Source organism: Narcine bancroftii, chromosome 3 (genome assembly GCF_036971445.1).
Source record: "Narcine bancroftii isolate sNarBan1 chromosome 3, sNarBan1.hap1, whole genome shotgun sequence".
Taxonomy (NCBI): domain Eukaryota; kingdom Metazoa; phylum Chordata; class Chondrichthyes; order Torpediniformes; family Narcinidae; genus Narcine; species Narcine bancroftii.
The window spans coordinates 188156179-188181820 of NC_091471.1; the positions used below are offsets into that span (position 1 = coordinate 188156179).

Below are 25642 nucleotides of genomic sequence, written 5' to 3' on the forward strand. Positions count from 1 at the left end.
AAAAGGGGGTGGGGTAGTATTGATGGTGAGAGAAGGGACCGACACGATTGACAGAAAGGTTATCAACTCGGAAGATGTGGAATCTATATGGGTAGAACTGCGGAATAGCAAGGGGCGGAAAACATTAGTGGGGGTGGTATATAGGCCTCCAAATAGTAGTGTAGAGGTGAGGGAAGGCATTAGAAGAGAAATTAGAAAAGCGTGCAATAAGGGAACAGCTGTCATCATGGGAGACTTTAATTTGCATATAGATTGGACTAGCCAAATTATTAAAAATACTGAGGAGGAGGAATTCCTTGAATGTTTACGGGACGGTTATCTAGACCAATATGTCGAGGAACCAACTCGAGAGCAGGCCATTTTAGATTGGGTATTATGCAATGATAAGGGGCTAATCAACAATCTTGTTGTACGAGGCCCTTTGGGTAGGAGCGATCACAATATGATCGAATTCTCACTCGACATGGAGAGTGATGAAATTAAAACCGAAACTAAGGTCCTGAATTTAAATAAAGGGAATTATGATGGTATGAGACGGGAGTTGAGTAAGATTGATTGGGTGGTGTTTATGGGGGAGTTGACGGTAGATAGACAATGGAAAGCATTCACAGATCTAATGGAGAAATTGCAAAAATCGTTTATACCGGTTTGGCATAAAAATAAACCAAAAAAGGTGACTCAACTGTGGATAACAAGGGAAATTAGAGACAGCATTAGGTCCAAAGAGAGAGCATATCAATTGGCCAAAAAAAGTACCACAACCGAAGACTGGGAGCAGTTCAAGATGCACCAAAGGAGGACAAAGGGATTAATCAAGAGAGCAAAAATAAATTACGAAAGTAAGCTTGCGACAAATATAAAAACCGACTGCAAAAGCTTTTATAAATATGTCAAGAGGAAAAGATTGGTGAAATCCAGAGTAGGTCCTTTGTAGTCGGAATCAGGGGAATATATAATGAGGAATAAGGAAATGGCAGACTAATTAAATTCTTACTTTAGTTCTGTTTTTATAAGAGAGGATACAAATAACCTCCCATGGATGTTGGGAAACATAGAGGCTAATGCAAGGGAGGAACTGAAAGAAATCAGTATCTCTAAGGACATGGTCTTGGGGAAATTGATGGGATTGAAGGCAGATAAATCCCAAGGGCCTGATAATCTACATCCTAGGGTTCTTAAGGAAGTGGCCATTCAGATAGCAGATGCTTTAAGAATTATTTTCCAGAACTCGATAGACTCAGGATCAGTACCCATGGATTGGAGGGTAGCTAATGTTACCTCACTATTTAAAAAGGGGATAGAGAAAAAGTGGGGAATTATAGGCCGGTGAGCCTTGCATCAGTAGTGGGCAAAATGATGGAATCCATTATTAAGGACGTAATAGTGGAGGATATGACTAGCAGAGAAGGGATCGGACGGAGTCAACATGGATTTACAAAAGGTAAATCGAGCTTGACAAATCTATTGGAATTATTTGAGATGGTGACAGGTAAAATAGATGGGGGAGAGCCAGTGGATGTGGTGTACCTGGACTTCCAAAAGGCCTTCGATAAGGTCCCGCATAAACGACTGGCTTGCAAAATCAAGGCTCATGGGATTGGGAGCAAAATATTGATGTGGATTGAGAACTGGTTGGCAGGTAGAAGACAGAGAGTTGGGATAAATGGCTTGTTTTCTGAGTGGCAGGCGGTGACCAGTGGGGTGCCACAGGGATCTGTACTGGGACCCCAGCTGTTCACAATTTACATTAATGATCTGGATGAGGGGATTGGATGTAATATCTCCAAATTTGCAGATGACACTAAGCTAGGAGGGGTTGTGTGCACGGAAGAGGGGGTCAGGAAGCTCCAGTGTGATTTGGATAAATTGAGGGACTGGGCAGATACATGGCAAATGCACTACAATGTGAGGTTATCCACTTTGATAATACAAACCGGAGGGCAGATTACTATTTGAATGGCAATAGATTAAGAGATGGGGAAGTGCAGAGAGACCTAGGGGTACTTGTACACCAGTCTCTGAAGGCGAGCATGCAGGTACAGCAGGCGGTTAAAAAGCCAAATGTTATGTTGGCCTTCATATCAAGAGGGTTTGAGTATAGGAACAAGGATACCTTACTGCAGCTGTACAGGGCCTTGGTGAGACCCCACCTGGAGTATTGTGTGCAGTTTTGGTCACCTTATCTAAGGAAGGATGTTCTTGCAATGGAGGGAGTGCAGAGGCGATTCACCAGGCTGATACCTGGAATGGCAGGAATGACTTATGAGGAAAGATTGCGCAAATTGGGATTGTACTCACTGGAGTTTAGAAGATTGAGAGTGGATCTCATAGAGACCTATAAAATTCTGGCAGGACTGGACAGAATGGATGCAGATGGGATGTTTCCAATGATGGGAAAATCCAGAACCCGGGGCCTTGGTTTGAGGATAATAGGCAAACCATTTAGGACCGAGATGAGGAGGAATTTCTTTACCCAGAGGGTGGTGAATCTGTGGAATTCATTGCCACAGAGGGCAGTAGAGGCAAGTTCATTAAATATATTTGAGGGAATTAGATATATTTCTTCAGTATAAGGGTATTAAAGGTTACGGAGAGAAGGTGGGGACGGGGTACTGAACTTTAAGATCAGCCATGATCTCGTTGAATGGCGGAGCAGGCTCAAAAGGTCGAATGACCTACTCCTGCTCCTATCTTCTATGTTTCTATGTAATCCATCTAAATGTCTTTTAAATGTTATAAGTGCCCTCTTCTACAGTTTCCTCTGGCAGCTCATTCCAGACACAAACCAATCTGAGGAAAAATGTTGCCCCTTAGGTACCTCAAGTCTCTGTAGAATCATCTACCCTGGCAAAAAGACCAAGCATCCACATTATCCATGCTCCTCGTGGTTTTTTATGTCTTCATCGGTCACCCTCAATCTCTACATTCTAGGAAATAATTACTCCTGAGGGCACAATTCTTTGCTTCCATTGAAAATACTGCAACCATAAGAGGGTTCTACTGTTCCCAAGATCAAGTAGTATGAAAATAGATCTGAGAATGCTTCCACTCATTATTTTTACTCCATATATCATTCACTTTTTGTTTATTTACAATTTCCAATGGGTAATCTTTAGGATTAAGATGGAACTTCACAAACATTCCAAAGACTGAAAATTATTCCCAGTGCAGATCTTACCCTGCACATTCAAGAATATGGGAATGAGATCAGTGTATTGCAAATAGGTTAATTGTAAGATGGATTGACTCCTGAATGACTGCCATAGAACACAGCTTCATCAGCATTAACATAAAAAAACAAATCTACAGGACTGATTCGTTGTTAATTTCATGGTAAAACTGAATAGAATACTTCAAATGTATTAATTTATCCTTCTTGTTTCTACTGATATTTCAATGATATTGGTAAATTGTTTAAAATATGGATGCCTTTCTGAATTTACTTTGTGTCGTTCATGCATTAATATGTGTGTTTGGTTAATTTCCTGTGAGTTTGATAAGATTCCTCTCAGAATGCATATTGATATTTCACCAGTTCCACCCCCCCCCCTTAACCCCTTTGCTGAAGAATTAATTATTTCCTAAATGTAGGATAATGGGCATTAGGATGCCCTCCAGTGATTTGATTAGGATCAATATTCAGTTCTAGAAGCTGCAGTATTTATTGGCAGGGCTGCCTGCTGTGTCTGGAGCTGATTTCCTTGAGATGCTTCAGCACAGTGGGAAGCCAACAATGAGGAATGGCAATCCAGACCAGCGACAGATACAATACCACTCTTCCTCTTTTAACAGCGATTAGTTAGTTATTTCATCACTGACCAAATAGTCTAACTGGGTGACAATGTTATGGTGAATATATATTTAGAATACTAAAGCAAGTGCACTTATGGGGAATCACCCCTTCAGATACTTTTAGTAAACAACGAGAAGCTGGAGGAACCTAATGGGTCAGGGTAGAAATGGTCAGTCAATATTTGGTGTTGGGTCCATTTCTCGATGTGAAAGAGGGAAGGAGAGATATCAAGTATATAAAAGGGGATGAACTTGATATTTCCCCACTTGATGTATTTGATATTAATCCCTCCTACTTTAGTCTCAATGAAGGGCACCAGCTGATCATTTCTACCCATGCAAGCTGCTTGACCTGTTGAGACCCTCCAGCTTCTCAAGATTCCAGCAGCTGCAATTTTTGTATTTCACAGACACCTTTACTCTGATGTGCAGAAGTTCGCAACATTTTCATACTAAGTGACACTTCTTTCTTTTCTTAGAGGAATGTTTTTGGATACTATTCTTCCGGAACGTGATGAAAATGGCATAAGACCTGCTATTGGCCAACGTGCACGGTTAAGTAAAGGAGACATTGCACAGGCAAGAAAGCTGTATAGATGTCCAGTTAGGAGATAATGAAGACAGACATTACTGTAATCATCCACAAACTACTCAGTAATATGGCTGGAATGTTGCAAAACATTAGACCATCAGTATGACCATAATGGAAGTAAGAGCATTCTTGCACAGGAAAAAAGATGGCTCACAATCATGTGAATACTGAGGGAATGGTAAATCACATGTACGCATTTTATCAATTGTATAGTAATAGTGAAAGGAATAGGTCAAATTCTATTGATGAAATGTTTAATCTTAGCTGTTGTTGCTTATTTTTCTCTCCAAAATGTTTGTGTGAGTCTCAGGCTTTGAATAATCTCTCAGCTGTGGAGAATTATTTTAAATGTCACTAATATCTGACACGTGGTCAGCTGCAGAATCCTCCTTTCTCTTTAGCAGTTGGAAATGATGAGGGCTTCGCCCAAGATAGACAGCAGAAGTAATGATTCATGCTACTTATCCTATGCCTCATGAAACCAGGCAAAGCAAGCAAACTATGGACAGACTGGGAGCAGAAGAGTGGCAGGAAAACCCTGAATATCTCTTGCTTATTCAGGGAATTGATGATTTCAAACTAAGACAGGAAAAAAGGCAGTTTGGCTTTGGAAAGGTGGCAATACAACTCTGGCTGAAAATGTGAGTGAGATAGAGGTGTGACAGAACATTTAATTCATTTATTTTAAATTGATGAATGCTGCTTTTGACCTTCTTACTGAACCTGGATATTGCTCAATGCTGCTTCATTGGAGATTTTGTTAAATCCAAGTATAACTGGTGGATATGCAACAGCAATAATTTGCCAATCAGCTAAGAAATAAACCTCTTTTTCTGAAATGTGCTAGAGCTGCTGTAAAGGAGGCCCTGCGGCTGGTGCGGTCCCAGTATTGTGGGGAGTTGAGGCACTGTGCTCGTCCACAGGCTCCTACTGCCTGGTCATAATGCCAACAGGTCTGAAAAGGCTTTAAACCAGTGGTTCTCAACCTCTTTCTTTCCACTCACATACCACTTTAAGTAATCCCTATGCCATCAGTGCTCTGTGATTAGTAAGGGATTGCTTAAGGATGTATGTGAGTGGGAAGGGAAGGTTGAGAATCACTGCTCCAGACCCAATTGTTACTGAAATACTTTGCATGAGAAAAATTGTCATTGGCCCATTTCCTTTGGAGTTATGAAACAATTAAAACAGTGGTTTACAAACTTTTTCTTTCACCCACATACCACCTTAAGCAATCCCTTTCTAATCACAGAGCACCAGTGGCATAGGGAATATTTAAAGTGGTATGTGAGTGGAAAGAAAAAGGTTGAGAATCACTGCTTTAAACACTAAGTGGGCCGATTGTGTTTTTGTTTAACATCCTGAAACCATGGAGGTCCATGGGCAAGATGTTTGGGAGTGGACCATGAGAGGATGTGGACTCTGGGGATCAGTGGCAAAGGGCACAAGAACATAAGGATGCTCCCTGCTGAAGGGAAGCCTGGGAGATGACCTACAGGGAGAGGCGCCTGAAGGACCCACACAGGCTGTGGACTGCTGGTGGCCGAAGGACTAAAATCATGTTGTAGGCTGCTGGTGACTTGCTCGTGGGAACCAGGTATCAGGACAGGATTTGAGAGGGTGCCGAGGGCAAGAAGGATTGGTAAAGAGGCCTCGGGGACTAAAAGCTTACATACTGTATTCGAGGTTTGTATCTGGGAGTTTGTCAATGGATCGGGTGGAAGTCTGTGTGGGTGCAAAGGCTGCAGGAGCACTGGAGGTGAATCTGAGGGCATTCAGTGACTGAGAGAACTCACTTTTACCTCTCTTTCACTTTTACCTCTCTTTCACTTTGACCTCTCTTTCACTTTTACCTCTCTTTCACTTTTACCTCTCTTTCACTTTTACCTCTTTCACTTTGACCTCTCTTTCACTTTGACCTCTCTTTCACTTTGACCTCTCTTTCACTTTGACCTCTCTTTCACTTTGACCTCTCTTTCACTTTGACCTCTCTTTTACTTTGACCTCTCTCTCACTTTGACCTCTCTCTCACTTTGACCTCTCTCTCACTTTGACCTCTCTCTCTCTTTGACCTCTCTCTCTCTTTGACCTCTCTCTCTCTTTGACCTCTCTCTCTCTTTGACCTCTCTCTCTCTTTGACCTCTCTCTCTCTTTGACCTCTCTCTCTCTTTGACCTCTCTCTCTCTTTGACCTCTCTCTCTCTTTGACCTCTCTCTCTCTTTGACCTCTCTCTCTCTTTGACCTCTCTCTCTCTTTGACCTCTCTCTCTCTTTGACCTCTCTCTCTCTTTGACCTCTCTCTCTCTTTGACCTCTCTCTCTCTTTGACCTCTCTCTCTCTTTGACCTCTCTCTCTCTTTGACCTCTCTCTCTCTTTGACCTCTCTCTCTCTTTGACCTCTCTCTCTCTTTGACCTCTCTCTCTCTTTGACCTCTCTCTCTCTTTGACCTCTCTCTCTCTTTGACCTCTCTCTCTCTTTGACCTCTCTCTCTCTATGACCTCTCTCTCTCTATGACCTCTCTCTCTCTATGACCTCTCCTTCTGTTACCTCTCCTTCTCTTTCTCTTACTGTTGGGGATGACGTCTCTGTGTGCCTTCATGGCAGACAAAAGTTGAGAAGTTTTGTGTATTATTTCATTTGTGTATTAGCATATGACAATAAAAGAAGTTGAACTAAATTCCAAATTAATTTTTGTGGTCTGGTCCAATAGATGACAGTTCAAAACTATATAACTATATACTGTTTGTATCATAATTTCTCCATAAGTTCAAACTGAAAATCTAAATCTGATGATTGCAAATCTAAATAGGTCATATGCATTAAATGGTAGGCTATTGAGATGTGCAGAGCAACAAAGGGATTTAGGAGTTGTGGTAAATAGTACCCTCAAGGCTGATACTCAGGTAGATGGTGTGGTGAAGAAGGCATTTGGAATGTTGGCCTTCATAAATCGGAGTATTGAATTCAAGAGTAGGGAGGTTATGATGAAATTGTACAAGGCATTGGTGAGGCCAAATTTGGAGTACTGTGTACAGTTTTGGTCACCAAATTATAGGAAAGATATAAACAAAATAGAGAGAGTGCAGAGAAGGCTCACGAGAATGTTGACAGGATTTCAGGTACTGAGTTACAGGGAAAGGTTGTGCAGACTGGGGCTTTTTTCTTTGGAGCGTAGAAGATTGAGAGGGGACTTGACAGAGGTGTTTAAGATTTTAAAAGGGACAGACAGAGTAAACGTGGATAGGCTTTTTCAATTAAGAGTGGGGGAGATTCAAACTAGAGGCATGGTTTAAGATTGAAGGGGGAAAATTATAAGGGGAACATGAGGGGAAATTTCTTTACGTAAAAGGTGGTAGGGATGTGGAATGAGCTTCCGGCAGACGTGGTTGAGGCGGGATCATTAGTTACATTTACGGAAAGACTGGATCGTTACATGGATAGGAGAGGACTGGAGAGGTATGGATCGGGTGCTGTTCAGTGGGACTAGGAGGGTGGGGATTTGTTATGGCATGGACAAGTAGGGCCGAACTGGCCTGTTCTGTGCTGTAAGTGGTTATATGGTTATATGATTGAGACTCTGGTCTGGACTTATTTATCCTGCAAGAGAATGGAAAGAGTGGTGTTTAAAACAAGCACAACTGCTTTCTCCTTGGCAGTGCTGCCACTGGTGCAGACCCTTGGGGAGCGAGTGAAAGGAGATGCAGTGCTCCTGTGGGGTCCAGCCACCCGGTCAACTGCTGTCAGCTCCACACGTGCTTTAAGCGGCCTGTTGAGGAAGCCGATGGTGGTTTTATTTGAAATCTAGGACCGTGGGTCTGCACACAAGATGGCGGGTGCCTATTAATCAGCTGCAGCTCCGAGTACAGTACAGTCAGTGGACTGCTGATACTGTCTTGCACTGGCTGGAGGGATGCCATGTGTCACAACCGGGATGTGAGGAGGCACCAAGGATGCTGAAGGGTTCCTGGCCAAGTCAGAGATTCTGATCTGGAGCTTAGCTAATGGTTTGGACTGGACTCTGTGTGGCTGTGGTGGGGGGGGGGGGGGGGTGGGGAGGTTCAGAAGTGCTGGAGGTGATTCTACGGACACTCTGACTCTAGGGAGATTCTCTTTTGCTTCGCTCTCTCGCTCTCACATCCCCATCTCTCTCTCTCTCGCTCTCACATCCCCATCTCTCTCTCTCTCGCTCTCACATCCCATCTCTCTCTCTCTCGCTCTCACATCCCCATCTCTCTCTCTCTCGCTCTCACATCCCCATCTCTCTCTCTCTCGCTCTCACATCCCCATCTCTCTCTCTCTCGCTCTCACATCCCCATCTCTCTCTCTCTCGCTCTCACATCCCCATCTCTCTCTCTCTCGCTCTCACATCCCCATCTCTCTCTCTCTCGGCTCTCACATCCCCATCTCTCTCTCTCTCGCTCTCACATCCCCATCTCTCTCTCCCTCTCGCTCTCACATCCCCATCTCTCTCTCTCTCGCTCTCACATCCCCATCTCTCTCTCTCTCGCTCTCACATCCCCATCTCTCTCTCTCGCTCTCACATCCCCATCTCTCTCTCTCTCGCTCTCACATCCCCATCTCTCTCTCTCTCGCTCTCACATCCCCATCTCTCTCTCTCGCGCTCTCACATCCCCATCTCTCTCTCTCGCTCTCACATCCCCATCTCTCTCTCTCTCGCTCTCACATCCCCATCTCTCTCTCTCTCGCTCTCACATCCCCATCTCTCTCTCTCTCGCTCTCACATCCCCATCTCTCTCTCTCTCGCTCTCACATCCCCATCTCTCTCTCTCTCGCTCTCACATCCCCATCTCTCTCTCTCTCGCTCTCACATCCCCATCTCTCTCTCTCTCGCTCTCACATCCCCATCTCTCTCTCTCTCGCTCTCACATCCCCATCTCTCTCTCTCTCGCTCTCATCTCTCTCTCATCTCATCCCATCTCTCTCTCTCTCTCTCGCTCTCACATCCCCATCTCTCTCTCTCTCTCTCTCGCTCTCACATCCCCATCTCTCTCTCTCTCGCTCTCACATCCCCATCTCTCTCTCTCGCTCTCACATCCCCATCTCTCTCTCTCTCGCTCTCACATCCCCATCTCTCTCTCTCTCGCTCTCACATCCCCATCTCTCTCTCTCTCGCTCTCACATCCCCATCTCTCTCTCTCTCGCTCTCACATCCCCATCCTCTCTCTCTCTCGCTCTCACATCCCCATCTCTCTCTCTCTCGCTCTCACATCCCCATCTCTCTCTCTCTCTCGCTCTCACATCCCCATCTCTCTCTCTCTCGCTCTCACATCCCCATCTCTCTCTCTCTCGCTCTCACATCCCCATCTCTCTCTCTCTCGCTCTCACATCCCCATCTCTCTCTCTCTCTCGCTCTCACATCCCCATCTCTCTCTCTCTCTCGCTCTCACATCCCCATCTCTCTCTCTCTCGCTCTCACATCCCCATCTCTCTCTCTCTCGCTCTCACATCCCCATCTCTCTCTCTCTCGCTCTCACATCCCCATCTCTCTCTCTCTCGCTCTCACATCCCCATCTCTCTCTCTCGCTCTCACATCCCCATCTCTCTCTCTCTCGCTCTCACATCCCCATCTCTCTCTCTCTCGCTCTCACATCCCCATCTCTCTCTCTCTCGCTCTCACATCCCCATCTCTCTCTCTCGCTCTCACATCCCCATCTCTCTCTCTCTCACATCCCCATCTCTCTCTCTCTCGCTCTCACATCCCCATCTCTCTCTCTCTCGCTCTCACATCCCCATCTCTCTCTCTCTCGCTCTCACATCCCCATCTCTCTCTCTCTCGCTCTCACATCCCCATCTCTCTCTCTCTCGCTCTCACATCCCCATCTCTCTCTCGCTCTCACATCCCCATCTCTCTCTCTCTCGCTCTCACATCCCCATCTCTCTCTCTCTCGCTCTCACATCCCCATCTCTCTCTCTCTCGCTCTCACATCCCCATCTCTCTCTCTCTCGCTCTCACATCCCCATCTCTCTCTCTCTCGCTCTCACATCCCCATCTCTCTCTCTCTCGCTCTCACATCCCCATCTCTCTCTCTCTCGCTCTCACATCCCCATCTCTCTCTCTCTCGCTCTCACATCCCCATCTCTCTCTCTCTCGCTCTCACATCCCCATCTCTCTCTCTCTCGCTCTCACATCCCCATCTCTCTCTCTCTCGCTCTCACATCCCCATCTCTCTCTCTCTCGCTCTCACATCCCCATCTCTCTCTCTCTCGCTCTCACATCCCCATCTCTCTCTCTCTCGCTCTCACATCCCCATCTCTCTCTCTCTCGCTCTCACATCCCCATCTCTCTCTCTCTCGCTCTCACATCCCCATCTCTCTCTCTCTCGCTCTCACATCCCCATCTCTCTCTCTCTCGCTCTCACATCCCCATCTCTCTCTCTCTCGCTCTCACATCCCCATCTCTCTCTCTCTCGCTCTCACATCCCCATCTCTCTCTCTCTCGCTCTCACATCCCCATCTCTCTCTCTCTCGCTCTCACATCCCCATCTCTCTCTCTCTCGCTCTCACATCCCCATCTCTCTCTCTCTCGCTCTCACATCCCCATCTCTCTCTCTCTCGCTCTCACATCCCCATCTCTCTCTCTCTCGCTCTCACATCCCCATCTCTCTCTCTCTCGCTCTCACATCCCCATCTCTCTCTCTCTCGCTCTCACATCCCCATCTCTCTCTCTCTCGCTCTCACATCCCCATCTCTCTCTCTCTCGCTCTCACATCCCCATCTCTCTCTCTCTCGCTCTCACATCCCCATCTCTCTCTCTCTCGCTCTCACATCCCCATCTCTCTCTCTCTCGCTCTCACATCCCCATCTCTCTCTCTCTCGCTCTCACATCCCCATCTCTCTCTCTCTCGCTCTCACATCCCCATCTCTCTCTCTCTCGCTCTCACATCCCCATCTCTCTCTCTCTCGCTCTCACATCCCCATCTCTCTCTCTCTCGCTCTCACATCCCCATCTCTCTCTCTCTCGCTCTCACATCCCCATCTCTCTCTCTCTCGCTCTCACATCCCCATCTCTCTCTCTCTCGCTCTCACATCCCCATCTCTCTCTCTCTCGCTCTCACATCCCCATCTCTCTCTCTCTCGCTCTCACATCCCCATCTCTCTCTCTCTCGCTCTCACATCCCCATCTCTCTCTCTCTCGCTCTCACATCCCCATCTCTCTCTCTCTCGCTCTCACATCCCCATCTCTCTCTCTCTCGCTCTCACATCCCCATCTCTCTCTCTCTCGCTCTCACATCCCCATCTCTCTCTCTCTCGCTCTCACATCCCCATCTCTCTCTCTCTCGCTCTCACATCCCCATCTCTCTCTCTCTCGCTCTCACATCCCCATCTCTCTCTCTCTCGCTCTCACATCCCCATCTCTCTCTCTCTCGCTCTCACATCCCCATCTCTCTCTCTCTCGCTCTCACATCCCCATCTCTCTCTCTCTCGCTCTCACATCCCCATCTCTCTCTCTCTCGCTCTCACATCCCCATCTCTCTCTCTCTCGCTCTCACATCCCCATCTCTCTCTCTCTCGCTCTCACATCCCCATCTCTCTCTCTCTCGCTCTCACATCCCCATCTCTCTCTCTCTCGCTCTCACATCCCCATCTCTCTCTCTCTCGCTCTCACATCCCCATCTCTCTCTCTCTCGCTCTCACATCCCCATCTCTCTCTCTCTCGCTCTCACATCCCCATCTCTCTCTCTCTCGCTCTCACATCCCCATCTCTCTCTCTCTCGCTCTCACATCCCCATCTCTCTCTCTCTCGCTCTCACATCCCCATCTCTCTCTCTCTCGCTCTCACATCCCCATCTCTCTCTCTCTCGCTCTCACATCCCCACATCTCTCTCTCTCTCGCTCTCACATCCCCATCTCTCTCTCTCTCGCTCTCACATCCCCATCTCTCTCTCTCTCGCTCTCACATCCCCATCTCTCTCTCTCTCGCTCTCACATCCCCATCTCTCTCTCTCTCGCTCTCACATCCCCATCTCTCTCTCTCTCGCTCTCACATCCCCATCTCTCTCTCTCTCGCTCTCACATCCCCATCTCTCTCTCTCTCGCTCTCACATCCCCATCTCTCTCTCTCTCGCTCTCACATCCCCATCTCTCTCTCTCTCGCTCTCACATCCCCATCTCTCTCTCTCTCGCTCTCACATCCCCATCTCTCTCTCTCTCGCTCTCACATCCCCATCTCTCTCTCTCTCGCTCTCACATCCCCATCTCTCTCTCTCTCGCTCTCACATCCCCATCTCTCTCTCTCTCGCTCTCACATCCCCATCTCTCTCTCTCTCGCTCTCACATCCCCATCTCTCTCTCTCTCGCTCTCACATCCCCATCTCTCTCTCTCTCGCTCTCACATCCCCATCTCTCTCTCTCTCGCTCTCACATCCCCATCTCTCTCTCTCTCGCTCTCACATCCCCATCTCTCTCTCTCTCGCTCTCACATCCCCATCTCTCTCTCTCTCGCTCTCACATCCCCATCTCTCTCTCTCTCGCTCTCACATCCCCATCTCTCTCTCTCTCGCTCTCACATCCCCATCTCTCTCTCTCGCTCTCACATCCCCATCTCTCTCGCTCTCACATCCCCATCTCTCTCGCTCTCACATCCCCATCTCTCTCGCTCTCACATCCCCATCTCTCTCGCTCTCACATCCCCATCTCTCTCGCTCTCACATCCCCATCTCTCTCGCTCTCACATCCCCATCTCTCTCGCTCTCACATCCCCATCTCTCTCGCTCTCACATCCCCATCTCTCTCGCTCTCACATCCCCATCTCTCTCGCTCTCACATCCCCATCTCTCTCGCTCTCACATCCCCATCTCTCTCGCTCTCACATCCCCATCTCTCTCGCTCTCACATCCCCATCTCTCTCGCTCTCACATCCCCATCTCTCTCGCTCTCACATCCCCATCTCTCTCGCTCTCACATCCCCATCTCTCTCGCTCTCACATCCCCATCTCTCTCGCTCTCACATCCCCATCTCTCTCGCTCTCACATCCCCATCTCTCTCGCTCTCACATCCCCATCTCTCTCGCTCTCACATCCCCATCTCTCTCGCTCTCACATCCCCATCTCTCTCGCTCTCACATCCCCATCTCTCTCGCTCTCACATCCCCATCTCTCTCGCTCTCACATCCCCATCTCTCTCGCTCTCACATCCCCATCTCTCTCGCTCTCACATCCCCATCTCTCTCGCTCTCGCTCTCGCTCTCACTGTATCAGACTGTAAGAGGTATTTATTCAATTCCTGCCAGTGGCAAATCTGTCTGCCTTGTAGCAGGCAAAGAGAAATGTCATGTAAGAAGACACTGTTTTATTACTAACAATAAAATGAATCTTGGTCTTGAATTTCCATTTTAACCAGCTTGGCTATACAGGTAAGAATGGAGATGTAATGCTTTTACAAAAGGAGGCTTATTCCTGATGACATCACTTACAAAAGGAGGCTTATTCCTGATGACATCACTTACAAAAGGAGGCTTATTCCTGATGACATCACTTAAACCTAATCCATCATTTTAATTAGAGGCTTGAGTGGAGGAAAAGATATGCCTTCTTTAATCAGCTCAGTCAGATGGAAAGTGGTTGAGGGTCAGACAGTTCAGTTTTAAGTTTTACATAATCCTCAGAGGTCAGAAGATCTTTTTTGGGACAGCACTTTAACCCACCTTCTGATCCATCAGTTAGTTACCCCCTCTTCCTTCTCCTGCCCATTGGCCTGACTCCAGTACTGAGCTCTTTCAACTGTTTTCATGACTTCTGTCCTGCAACCAACAAGATAATGGATCTGCTGATATTTTAGTTGGCATAAGGGAGATCTTTTTTGAAATGGTCTTCAGCTGCTAAAGTTGACTGGTGCTTGATCAGTTCATGAATTTCCTGCCAATTTAGGATTTGAGTATACTATTCCTGTGCCAAATTTACAGTCAGGGCACATTATGCCAAATTTTGTTCTAGTTTTGCAATAATGGAAGTATTTGATGTAAATGGGACGAACATGGTCTAAATTTCCAGCAGCTCCGGATTGACATACAGAGAAGGAATGATGTCACATACCTCCCTTTAGTAGAACCAAACTTCATTGCTTGCAGGATGCTTTTGGTTGTTCTGAGGTTCTGAAAGGTGCCTGAACATAAGTTCTGATTCTATTTCTGCTCTCAGCACCTTTGCGTACAAGGAGATCTGTTACTCCATGATTTTCTGAATGGCCAGAGATGTCATCGCGGAGATTTCTGAGAATTTGGAAGTCTTGAGCCATGTGATAACCATAAGGAGCTAGTCAGAGGCTGTAGGCTTATGGTATCATTTGACTTCAGGCACTGACCAGTCTGGGTCTGGGAGTAGGTGCCTGAGCCAGGTTAGGATTGTGCATCAGTAACATGGGCACAAGAATGGACCTGGACACCAGGGATCACCCTGGGCTTGGAATTGTTAACACAGAGTCACTGCTGAACACAATATAAATAGTGGATACTTTGTTTATTGCCTCCTGAGAAACTGGGCGTGCTTTGAATTATTCACCTTTAAAATGAAGGGCAGAGTATTCTTAAAAAGGACCACAGCAATAACATAAGGTTTTGCCAGTCTGGATTTCACTTTTGTTTGCAAATTCCTTCTTGTTAGGAAGAAGACTACTGCTTGCAAGATGGCTGGTGCTTAATGAGTTCCAAAAGTGAGGTATTTTATTAATTGGACAGTTCATTTTCAGCCTTGAGGTTATCCATTTTGGATTTTCTGACCATGTTTTGAATGATTTGAAGAATAATGTGTTTCACAATATAGTGATTGCAAATCATTTTTGTGGTGGTCATTTCAAACAACTGCACGTCAGATGAAGCTATCTGCTTGCCTTTTTAGTCTAGTTATGAGACATAATAACGATTTATCATGCTCATAAGAACTCGACTACCAAGATGGAAAAGCTATGATTAGACTTTCCAAACTCTCCCTGCAATCCCTTTCTATCTGCAAGACTGGAATGTATATTCAGTTAGTCAAAATGAGCATACACGTTTGGTCTAGCTTTTTATTATAGTATTTCTAAACAACAAATGGAAAACTGATTACATTAATATTTACTGTGTAGAAAGGTCACTTTAATGAAGTGGTAAAGAATTCTGGAGCTTTATTTTGCTACTTACCAGAACAATGATTTTATTTACATTTCATAGCAATGCCACACATATATGGTTTACACATTAGCTGCATGGTTAGCACAGCAGGTAAGGGCAGTGCAGTTAAGCGCAGTGGTTAGTGCTATGCTATTATAGTGCAAGTGACCTAGGTCCAAATCCAGCACTTTGTGCATTCTTCCTGTGACCTGCAAGGATTTCCTTCAGAGAAATAAAGGCTGTGGATATTGTCTACATTAACTTTGACAAGGACCCACATGGGAGGTTAATAAGGAAGGTTTAGACACTCTGTATTCATGGTGAGGTAGTAAACTGGATTTGATGTTGGCTGTACAGGAGAAGCCAGAAAGTGGTAGTGGATGATTGCTTCTCAGACTGGACACCTTTAACTAGTGGTCTACCTCAGGGATAGGAGCTAGGACCATTGTTATTTGTCATCTATGTCAATGATCTGGATGATAATGAGGTAAATTGGATCGGTAAGTTTGCAAATGCCACAAACGTTGGAGATGTTACAGACAGTGAGGAAAGTTTTCAAAACTTGTAGAGGGATCTGAACCAAATGGAAAAATGGGCTGAAAAATGGCAGATGGAATTTAATGCAGACATGTGAGAAGTGTTGCATTTTGGAAGGACAAACCAAGGTAGGACGTACACAGTAAATGGTAGGGCACTGAGTAATGCGGTAGAACAGAGATGTCTGGAATACAGATACATCTCTGAAAGTGGCATAACAGGTGGATAGGTTTGTAAAGAAAGCTTTTGGCATAATGGTCTTCATAAATCAAAATACGGAGTACAGGAATTGAGATGTTATGGTAAAGTTGTATAAAACATTGGTGAGACCAAATTTGGTGTATTGTGTGCAGTTCTGGGCACCTCACTACAGGAACAATGTCAATAAGATTGAAAAAGTGCAGAGAGGATTTACTAGGATTGTTCCCAGACTTCAGGGACTGAGTTACAAGGAAAGGTTAAATGGGTTTAAGATCTTATTCCCTGGAGTAGAAGAATTAGGGGAGATTTGATAGCAGTCTTTAAAATTTTGAAGGGAATAGACCGAGAAGATGTAGGTAGACTTTTTCCACAGAGTGTAAATTTATAAATTTAGACATGCAGCATGGTAACAGGCCATTCCGGCCCACGCTTTGACCTGGTTGGGCACACTGAGTTCTGATGCTTTCTTAATTTACCATTCCAGTGCTATAAATAACAAATGCAAAGTGAATCACAATGCCTCGTTGGATGAAATAGATTTTACAATGTTCCATGTTAAATGTGTCTACCCTGTACTTTGCAAAGCACTACCTTTCCTTCAACTTCAACTGTTCTAATCTAAGACCAATGTATTAATTTGCCATTGATTTGTCTCAAAGATTCCAACCTTTTTGATTGTTTCAAACCCAATTTCTTAATGGACATTGCTGATTTAATCAGTTATCCCTCTGCATTTAGTAACCTGTCCTGCAATGATTCAGATGCCCTTTTAGTTTAAGTGCCACACATCTTTCTTGCAGAAGGTTCAGGTTTCCTGGAAGGGAGCTCAATGCATCTCCCATGTATCAGATCCTTACCCACACATTTTATTGCATTGTCTTCTTATTTTTTGCTGTGCTGACACGTGGTGTGGGGACTCATCTAGAGATTATACTTCTTGAGGTCCATTTTTTTAACATTCTACCTAATTCTCTAAATCCTCTTGGTAGGACCTTGTCTTTCTTTCTGCTTATGTTGTTTGTCAAACAAACTGAATCCATTATGGCAGTGGTTAGGAGTTGATTTGTCACTGTTTGCATGCAATTTCCACAGCTTTAACTAAATTTTATTCCCCTGTCAAAAATTAAAGCGATGAACAAAATCACCTCAAATGTCTCAAAATGCTCAATAGTTGCCATATTTTAATGAGTGAGAATCTCGTCGCTGGAATTAGAGATTCTGACATGATTCATGGCATTAACTGAATTGCATGGGACATTTATGGAATTTGGGTCCTTGTATCATCGGATATTAATTCAGATGACAAATGTTATTAATTAAAACATGTTTTTGGAAACTGCAGGAAATTTATAGAGAAAAATCACGAAAGGGCAAATTCAAACATTTGTACAACGTTAAAAATTAAGAGTGAAATAAAGCTTTGATACTTTTGCCCAAGGACCAAGGAGAGTTAAGCAGAGATTCACGCAGATCTTACATAAACACTAAATCTTCCTCAAGAGATACGGCCTCTTAAAATACAAGAGAAACAGCAACTTTATTTCACATAAAAATAAGATTTTTTTTCCTTCATCACAGCTCATACCCTAGTGTATAGTTGAGATAGAGCGTATGATTCATTCAAATTTCCTCCCAACGCCAGATATCTCTCCCTCTCTCCCTCCCTTTCTTCCTCCCCTTCTCAATAACAGCAGAATTGTGTCCCTGGTTCATTAGAGGTGGCATTGGTGGTGTGACTCAAAGGGTATCCCTTGGATCATAATTCTTCATAGAAACCTGCCAAACCTAGAGTCTCAACGATAGCCTATAATCACTCCCAGATGGAGTAATTGTTATGGGTGCTTCTGCTGACTACATCTGGGCATAAGCTCTGATATCCCAATAGAATACAAAGGATGGCTGTCTTTGATTGTGGTTTCCTCATATTTGTTTTAAGTGCCCTATTATACCCTCCACCTCCAAATGAGCTTGTGACTTATCATATACTCCACCTCCAAATTTGCTCAAGTCTATGATCGTCAGATCATGTATCTCTGGACACACACACATTTCAGAAACTTGGTAACAGGCCCTTCTACCCTACAAGCCCATGCTGCCCAACACCTGGAGGCAATGAACAATTGCCTTCTAGAAAGGTGCCAGATTTGAACTGGGGTCACTGGAGCTTTAATAGCATTATACTAACTGAGCTGCCCTAGGCATAGATATTTATGTACATAGATATTTATAAACACCTATTTTGTATTATATTTTGGAATAATTTACTCAGTTACAGGATACCATTCATCACTCTCATAGCCTGTGGGAAGAAGCTAAGAGCCACAAGTTTAACGTGGCTCTTTTCCTCTCTTCCTTATTTTACAGTTCTTGAAATGTACCAGAGGCCTACACACTTGCTAATAGTCTGACTCCATTTCCTTTGAAACAAATTTCCTTAAAATCTTTAATTTGTTCACATTTTACACAACTTATCATTTTGTTTCAGCCCACATGCTGCCAATTTGATTGACTTAACAGCTTTAATCCCCTTGTTCTTGAATATAATTTACTACCCCTTCAAAGACAACTGGGCTATATTTCATGAGATATTCTGCCATTCTTAACTGTAGCTCTGTCTTAAAACATTGGTTTACTTGTGTTCCTGGTGCATCTCTAAAAATTTCCTGCACTTCCTTCAATTTTTTTTGCAGACCCCAATCACCAAAACTACCTTGCACCATGATCAAGCAGCCACGTCCAGTGCTGATCTTATTACATTTTGTTGGAATGTAGTCTTGTCCCACCTCATATTCCAAGTGTGAGACTGGAATGTAGGGTGAAAAAAAGCTGCTGGACAAACCCGATGAGTCAGGCAGCATCAATGGAGGGAAATGGACAGATAATATTTTTGATGGAAACTGTTCCTTAGGACTGCTTTCCAATTTCAAGATGTTTTCCATCCATTATGTATTGCTGAGACCGGAATGGCAAGACAAAATATGAAGCGACTAAGTTTGGGTAAAAGATTAGGAGCTTATTAAATTCACAGTTCTTTGCTTGGCAATATTTGATAATGGACAAGTTATTCAAAGCTCTTCAATTCTAAAACCATCCATAAAGCTTCTGTGAACATTTCTTCAATGGATTACCATCACCCTTCAATCTTCAGATGAAGGCTTCACATAATTAATGCTTCTTAAAAAAAAAAATGGCAATGCCTTGAAAGATCTTTTTGCTGAATCTAAGTAATTATCTTATGATAGTTTATGGTAGTTTGGCCATTGGCATTATCTCCATTACGTGGACCTTTTACACCTGTTCCAACCCCACTCTTCCTCCAAGCATCCAGTATTATGAACAGTTGCTCACATCCCCTTCTCTCTGCCAGATTAATGACCATACAAATATGATCTGGCCTGTCTTATTGGTAATTTTGTCAAAAAACAGTCAACCAAACACATTAATAGTTACTGTATTTAAATGTCACTTTAACAGAGATCTTTATTTATTGCCTTTCTTTAAAAACACTATTTAGATATTTACAACAATAACTTTGTTCACTATTCGTTATTTATAAACATACATTGAATTAAAACATCAAATGAAAATATTGCCATCCTTGTCCATGATGCATTCCCAGTATCTGCTGTGCTCATAGGTCCTGGAAAATCTGTAGGTGTCATGTTCTTTCTCTCCAGTGACACCTGGGTACATATATTTTCAGAGGTGAGGCAGGCACTGACCTTGGGCAGAACTATCCATCACCCAACGGCTGGACATGAGAATGGACAACCTCGCCAGATCCAAGAGGATTTAAGTGTCCTCTGATTGATTCAACCCCTTTTCTTTCATACCTGGTGCCCAAATATCAAGAAAGTGGGCTCAAGTGCAACCGGAACTTGAGGAATAGTCATCTGAATTAATATCTGATGAAATAAGGTCCCAAATTCCATAAATGACCCATGCAATTCAGTTAATGCCATGAATCATGTCAGAATCTCTAATTCCAGAGACAAGATTCTCACTCATTAAAATCTGGCAACTATTGAGCATTTTGAGACATTTGAGATGATTTTGTTCATCTAATTTTTGACAGGGGAAAAAAAATTAGTTAAAGCTGTGGAAATTGCATGCAATGAATGGTTTCCAACAGTGACAAATTAACTCCTAACCACTGCCATAATGGATTCAGTTTCTTTGACAAACAACACAAGTAGAAAGAAAGATAAGGTCCTTCCAAGAGGATTTTGAGAATTGGGTAGAATGTTTAAAAAAGCATGCTCTGAAGGATTATAATCTCTAGATGAGTCCTCATACCACGTGCCAGCACAGCAAAAAATACGAAGACTATATAGTAAAATGTGTGGGTAAGGATGTGGTGCAAGACCCAAACAGAGGGTACAACCTCTTTTGGTGAAAATGTATCAGTTTTGCAGCATCTGTTCAGGTAATTATGAAAACAAAGACCCGCCACTGTTAACAGAAACAATTACTCATGTAACTCCTGTACCTCGCATCATGCCTACCAATCACAGTTTTATAACTACTTGCAAATAAAAAAAAATCAAGAAGTGTTTGGTTGCTACCACAAAGCTTTGTCATACTTTATTTTGTGGGGTGTTTCTTAAAGCCATGAAGGAATAAAGTAAGTGTGCATCTGGTGGTACGTGTGGTTACACTGTCATGGCAAGTAGTTGATAAATTTCTGAGGACATCATTGGTGAATCTTTTATCCATCTTGCTGTTTCAAGCCAAACAGTGGAAAGACATAACCTCACTTTGAGATAGAGACTGATGAAATCTGGATCAAAAGAAAATTGCTGGAGTAACTTAGTGGGCAGGCAGCATCTGTGGAGCTTTGAGAGAGTAGCTTTTGAAAGGTTTGTATCATTGTCATATGTACATGATATACTTCAAACTTTGTCTGCCATAAAGCAAAGAATCGCCATGAGCATTGTCTAGCACCCCTAACGATAAGAGACAGAGAAATGAAGGAGAATTCCTTCAGAGTTACTGAGTGTCTGTGGGTTTGCCTCTAGCTCTCCTGCAGCTTCTGCACTTGCACAGACTCCAGTTTAAACCATTGGCAACCTGAGCTCTTGATCCTAACCTCCGATGTGATCAAGAAACCTTGAACGTCCGAGGCCCTCTGCAGTTACTTTTGCGGATGCAATACAGACAATTTCAACATCAGGGACTGTATTGATAATTACAAGCAAAGCTCGTCAAGAGTGTGTATCTGCAAATTAGCACTGATCTTGAAGCAAAGTTCTTTGGGGAATTCTGATATTTATATTAGTTCTAAAAAAAATTTGGCATTATAGCTGCTTGACCCTCTGGACATTTGTTACTTTTGTTCAATCAAATGATTTATTTCTGGCACTATATCTTTTCCCCTAACAGTTCTTTAGTTTTCAATGTGTTGCATTGGTGACAGGAAGAAAATGTAATCCCTTGTAACACGATATCTGCTAACACCTTCCAGCTGTTTATTTTGCTCAAGGTTACAGTCTCTTGTGTCTCCATTTTGTTATAGTTGATAAGCGTGTTCTGTCATTTCGCACTAGTGTAGCAAGGTGGATCATTATGTCATCTACTACTGTCATCATGTAAATTGCAGTCATTGTCCCTTCAATCCTTTCAGGTAATTTTATTGAGAGAGGAAAGACGATGGAAAGGACATCAAATGGCTATCACCATTTTCACATTCAGTCAATGTAATATAGGTGCTGCAAGCATACAGAGTATTATAATTTGTTTAAGTATATACTTTCGACTGGTTGGCTTGTGAAGATCCAGATTGTATAAATTAGATGTGAGAATTTTCAGTTATTTTGACAGTTGCTGGCTTAAGTGGCTGGCTGACTCATTTTGCAGCTGGAAAAAAAGTGCCACATATCTGAACAACTTCCTTATCAGGTGGTATTCACACCCTGCAATGTTCAAACTTTTAACAGTTGCATTCCTAGTTCCTGCCGATGCAAATGGTGAATTTGGCTCTTGTATCCGATCAATTGGAATCACTACATAATACAAGAATTGCTTTCATTATATTGCCACCTGTGATAATGGGCATAATCCGAAACATAGATTCTAAAAGATAAAGTGTTCTAGAAGAGACACTGTCACAACACTGCATGTTTCAAGAGTGCCATTATCTTGACAGGATGAGAAATCCAGGTCCCAAAGACCACATTGAGCTTAGTCTGATCTTCTGGAACTTCCGCATTATTGGTAGGCTTGTGAGAATGAATTTACACATTAGACTTAACGTGACCTGAAAACCACTGAACTTCCAAAGAACAAAGAGCTTCATTTGCATCACATGATATTTGTCCTTCATCACTCACAAATACTGTGGGAAAAATACTTGTGACTCAGCTGTTCAAGGGCTGAGTCAAGACAGATAAGTCACGCACCTGCTTCCTTCTCTTGGATTGGCTTTTCCAAGAAAAGCACCCTCAGATGAGCAGATGGATATTCCTGTTAAATGCCAACACATGCTGTGTTTAACGGGGAAGTGCTTTCCACCAATGACACTGAAAGTCATTGACACTGTCAGAATATGTGATTATCATAGCTCAAACCAGAAGTATTGCATTTGCACAAAGCCTGTTTTAGATCCAATCAGATCGTTTAGCCTCAGAAATAGGAACAATTGTTCTGCAATGGAGAAGCAGCTGCTGTGTGACCACTCTAATTCCAGTGCATTGCTGCTGGATGGTTAATTATATCCAGTGGTGTAGCTGGGGTGGGGGAACAGGGAGAGCGACTGCTCCTCCTGAGCTCATTTTTCAAAAGTGGTGCCTTCACAACACCCCCCAACCCAGTCTGACATTGCCTCGCCCCTGCTCCATCCAATGCTGCTGCCCCCCCCCCTACCCGCTTCACACCTGCATTCCACCCTACTTTATTGGAACTGAAGTGGTGCTTGGACATATTTGCAGATTTCACCCCAATGGGGGAGAGCTATCAGTAAAGATGTAGATTTCTCACCATCTAACATGCCACTTCAGCAAAGAACTAGGTGGGAAATCTGGCATGTAGTGGCAGAAAACTCTAATAATTGAAAGTGTGCCTTTATTCAAAAGGAGTTGGCCGGTCAGGAAGTGCCCCAACCCCTCCTTAGTTTTCGAACATGTTTGTTGATGCCCCATTTCAGATACTAGCCGATGGAAAGCCCCTTGAGTTTCTCCTCCAGTAGCCCATTACAGTTGGCCTGGATGATGTAGCCCTTCCCTTGCATCAGTGTGTTATTCAGTTCAATCATTAGGTAGTTGCTTTGACTGAGCCAAGTGTCACAGATGGTTGGAGAAGAGCGAGGATCAGTGTTGCCAGCAAAGAATGCCAGCCTGCTGTAACGGAGCTATTGGCTGTGAAGCAGGAGAATGCCCATCTCCTCCTTGCATCTCACCATCACGTTAACCTGGCCCAAAAACTCATTGAGTTGCTTTTGCCTGGGAATCAGGCGCAGCATAAAATGCCCATTGATATTCCATGTTACCAGTGACAGTGCAGGGCACAGCATTACCATTCATTGGAAGTGCGTGGGGTCACTTTGAATATAAGGCTGCAGTCAATTTCAGAAGAGAATCGCAAACAATGTGGGGAAAACTGATGGAAGAACATGTATATCTTGGATTAATCATGCCCTTGTAGCGGGCTGTGCAGTTAGATGGGCCGAATTGCTGCCCCAGTCATTCAACACAAGATGGCACGGGTTCCTCTTCCCTTCCGTGGAGGAGCACATGGTTGGCAATATGCATTGCCATGGGAGATCGCCACTTTTGTTTCCGAGTGATGCCATGGCACTCTGACATCACTTCTTAAGGTCCGCGGGCCCCTCGCAGTAAGTGGATGGTCTCTTCGAGCAGCGCGAGAATTTCAGAATAAAATTCAGTTACTGGTTCTCCTCGTGCTGTGTGGACGTCTCTCATTTTAATAGCACTGCCATTAGCAGGTGCTACACCCTCTAATATGAAAATATGATTCTGGAATTACACAGTGTCGATAAAGTACATTTAAATAAACAGAAAAATGTTTTCATTGCTGGTTCTTACTCCCTTAAAACAAAGACAATCAGGCCCTGTGCATCTAGGTTGGAACAGATGCCCTACAATGTTGAATTAATTTGGTGAAGACAACTTTTCATCTGGGTTAAGGAATAAGGACACGTTGGAGACTGCAGATGCAGGAATCTGAAGCTAAACACAATCTTCAGGTTGATGGAGGAGCCTCAGAATAGTCGACCCTCTGAATTTCTCCAGCAGATTATGTTGGAGAACATAAAACTGCTGACTTGTAGTACACAAAACTGCTGTCTTGCACACAATCTGGCATGTGCAGGTTTTCTTGTTTTCCTCCATGTAGCTCAAGTAACCTGATCAGGATTGTTAAAGCACTATACAATGTGACGGAGGAATGTGGCATCGCATGCAGCATGCATGGGAAAAAATAAGGAGTTGCCATTTCAGGTCGGAGCCCTTCGTTGGAAAAAGAATTGTTCAAGACTGTACAATTATAACTTCCCCACACCACCTCCCCCCCCCCATCACTGAAAAATCAGTGTGGCCTGCCATTCAACCACTGACTTGCCAGCTGGTATGTATCGTGGTGTCTTTTTATGTGCTCGCTCCCCCTAAAGTTAGAACTTGTCTACACCCCTGTTTATATCCACAATGTAAAGAATAGTTTGTGCAACTTGAGATGTAGTTTTGAAAAGTGAAGCAAAGTGAGAACAAATGTTTTACTCTGTAAGGATGAGTTACATTTTCCACTCCTGCAGAGTGACCCATGATTTAAGCTACAGTACAGAGTTTATTTTCCCAATGGAATTATTTCTTGTCTGATAGCAACTTCCTGCAGGAACATAACCTACTAATCTAAACAATCAGATCTTGTTGACAAGGTCCAAGACCTACATGTGTAACATTTAACCAGCTAAAACCCCACAGATTATAAAGAGCTATTTGTTAAATAGGTTTCCAACGACTTGTTTTAAGTTGTTAACACCTGCTAAATGACAATATGGTGGTTCAATAGTCAGGTCAGATGATGAAAGCTCAGAAATGAAGTTGATTTGTGGCAGGTGGGGCATTCCAGAGCTAAGATCTGGAAGGGCACTACCAATGATCAGTGGTCAAAGACAGGTCATATCACAGTTGAATCTGACTCATTGGCAATGCAATTCACACCCAGTTGCTACCAATGTAAATAATTTTTTTCTCCTTTTGTAGTGATAGTGTGCTAGTGATCCTCCTGATCATTAGAGGGACGGAGACTAATTTGTTGCAGCTTGGGTTGGATTCAAGATGGATGCCTCCACACAGTCGAGTGTGTACTTTAGCTAATAAATTTAGTTGTTTTAAATGAACCCAAAATTTCTTTATTGCAATAACAGAAACATCACATGGTACCAGGAGTGGAAGAAACAC

General features: G+C 43.9%; 1 protein-coding gene across 1 annotated transcript in view; it reads left to right on the forward strand.

Annotated features, from left to right (window-relative positions):
* tll1 (tolloid-like 1) overlaps positions 1-25642 on the forward strand; it is a 379792-nt gene that overhangs the window by 202642 nt on the left and 151508 nt on the right. The window contains exons 9-10 of the mRNA XM_069926140.1: positions 4272-4395; position 6004. Coding sequence (XP_069782241.1) covers positions 4272-4395; position 6004 — 125 coding nt within the window. The remainder of the gene's footprint in view (positions 1-4271; positions 4396-6003; positions 6005-25642) is intronic.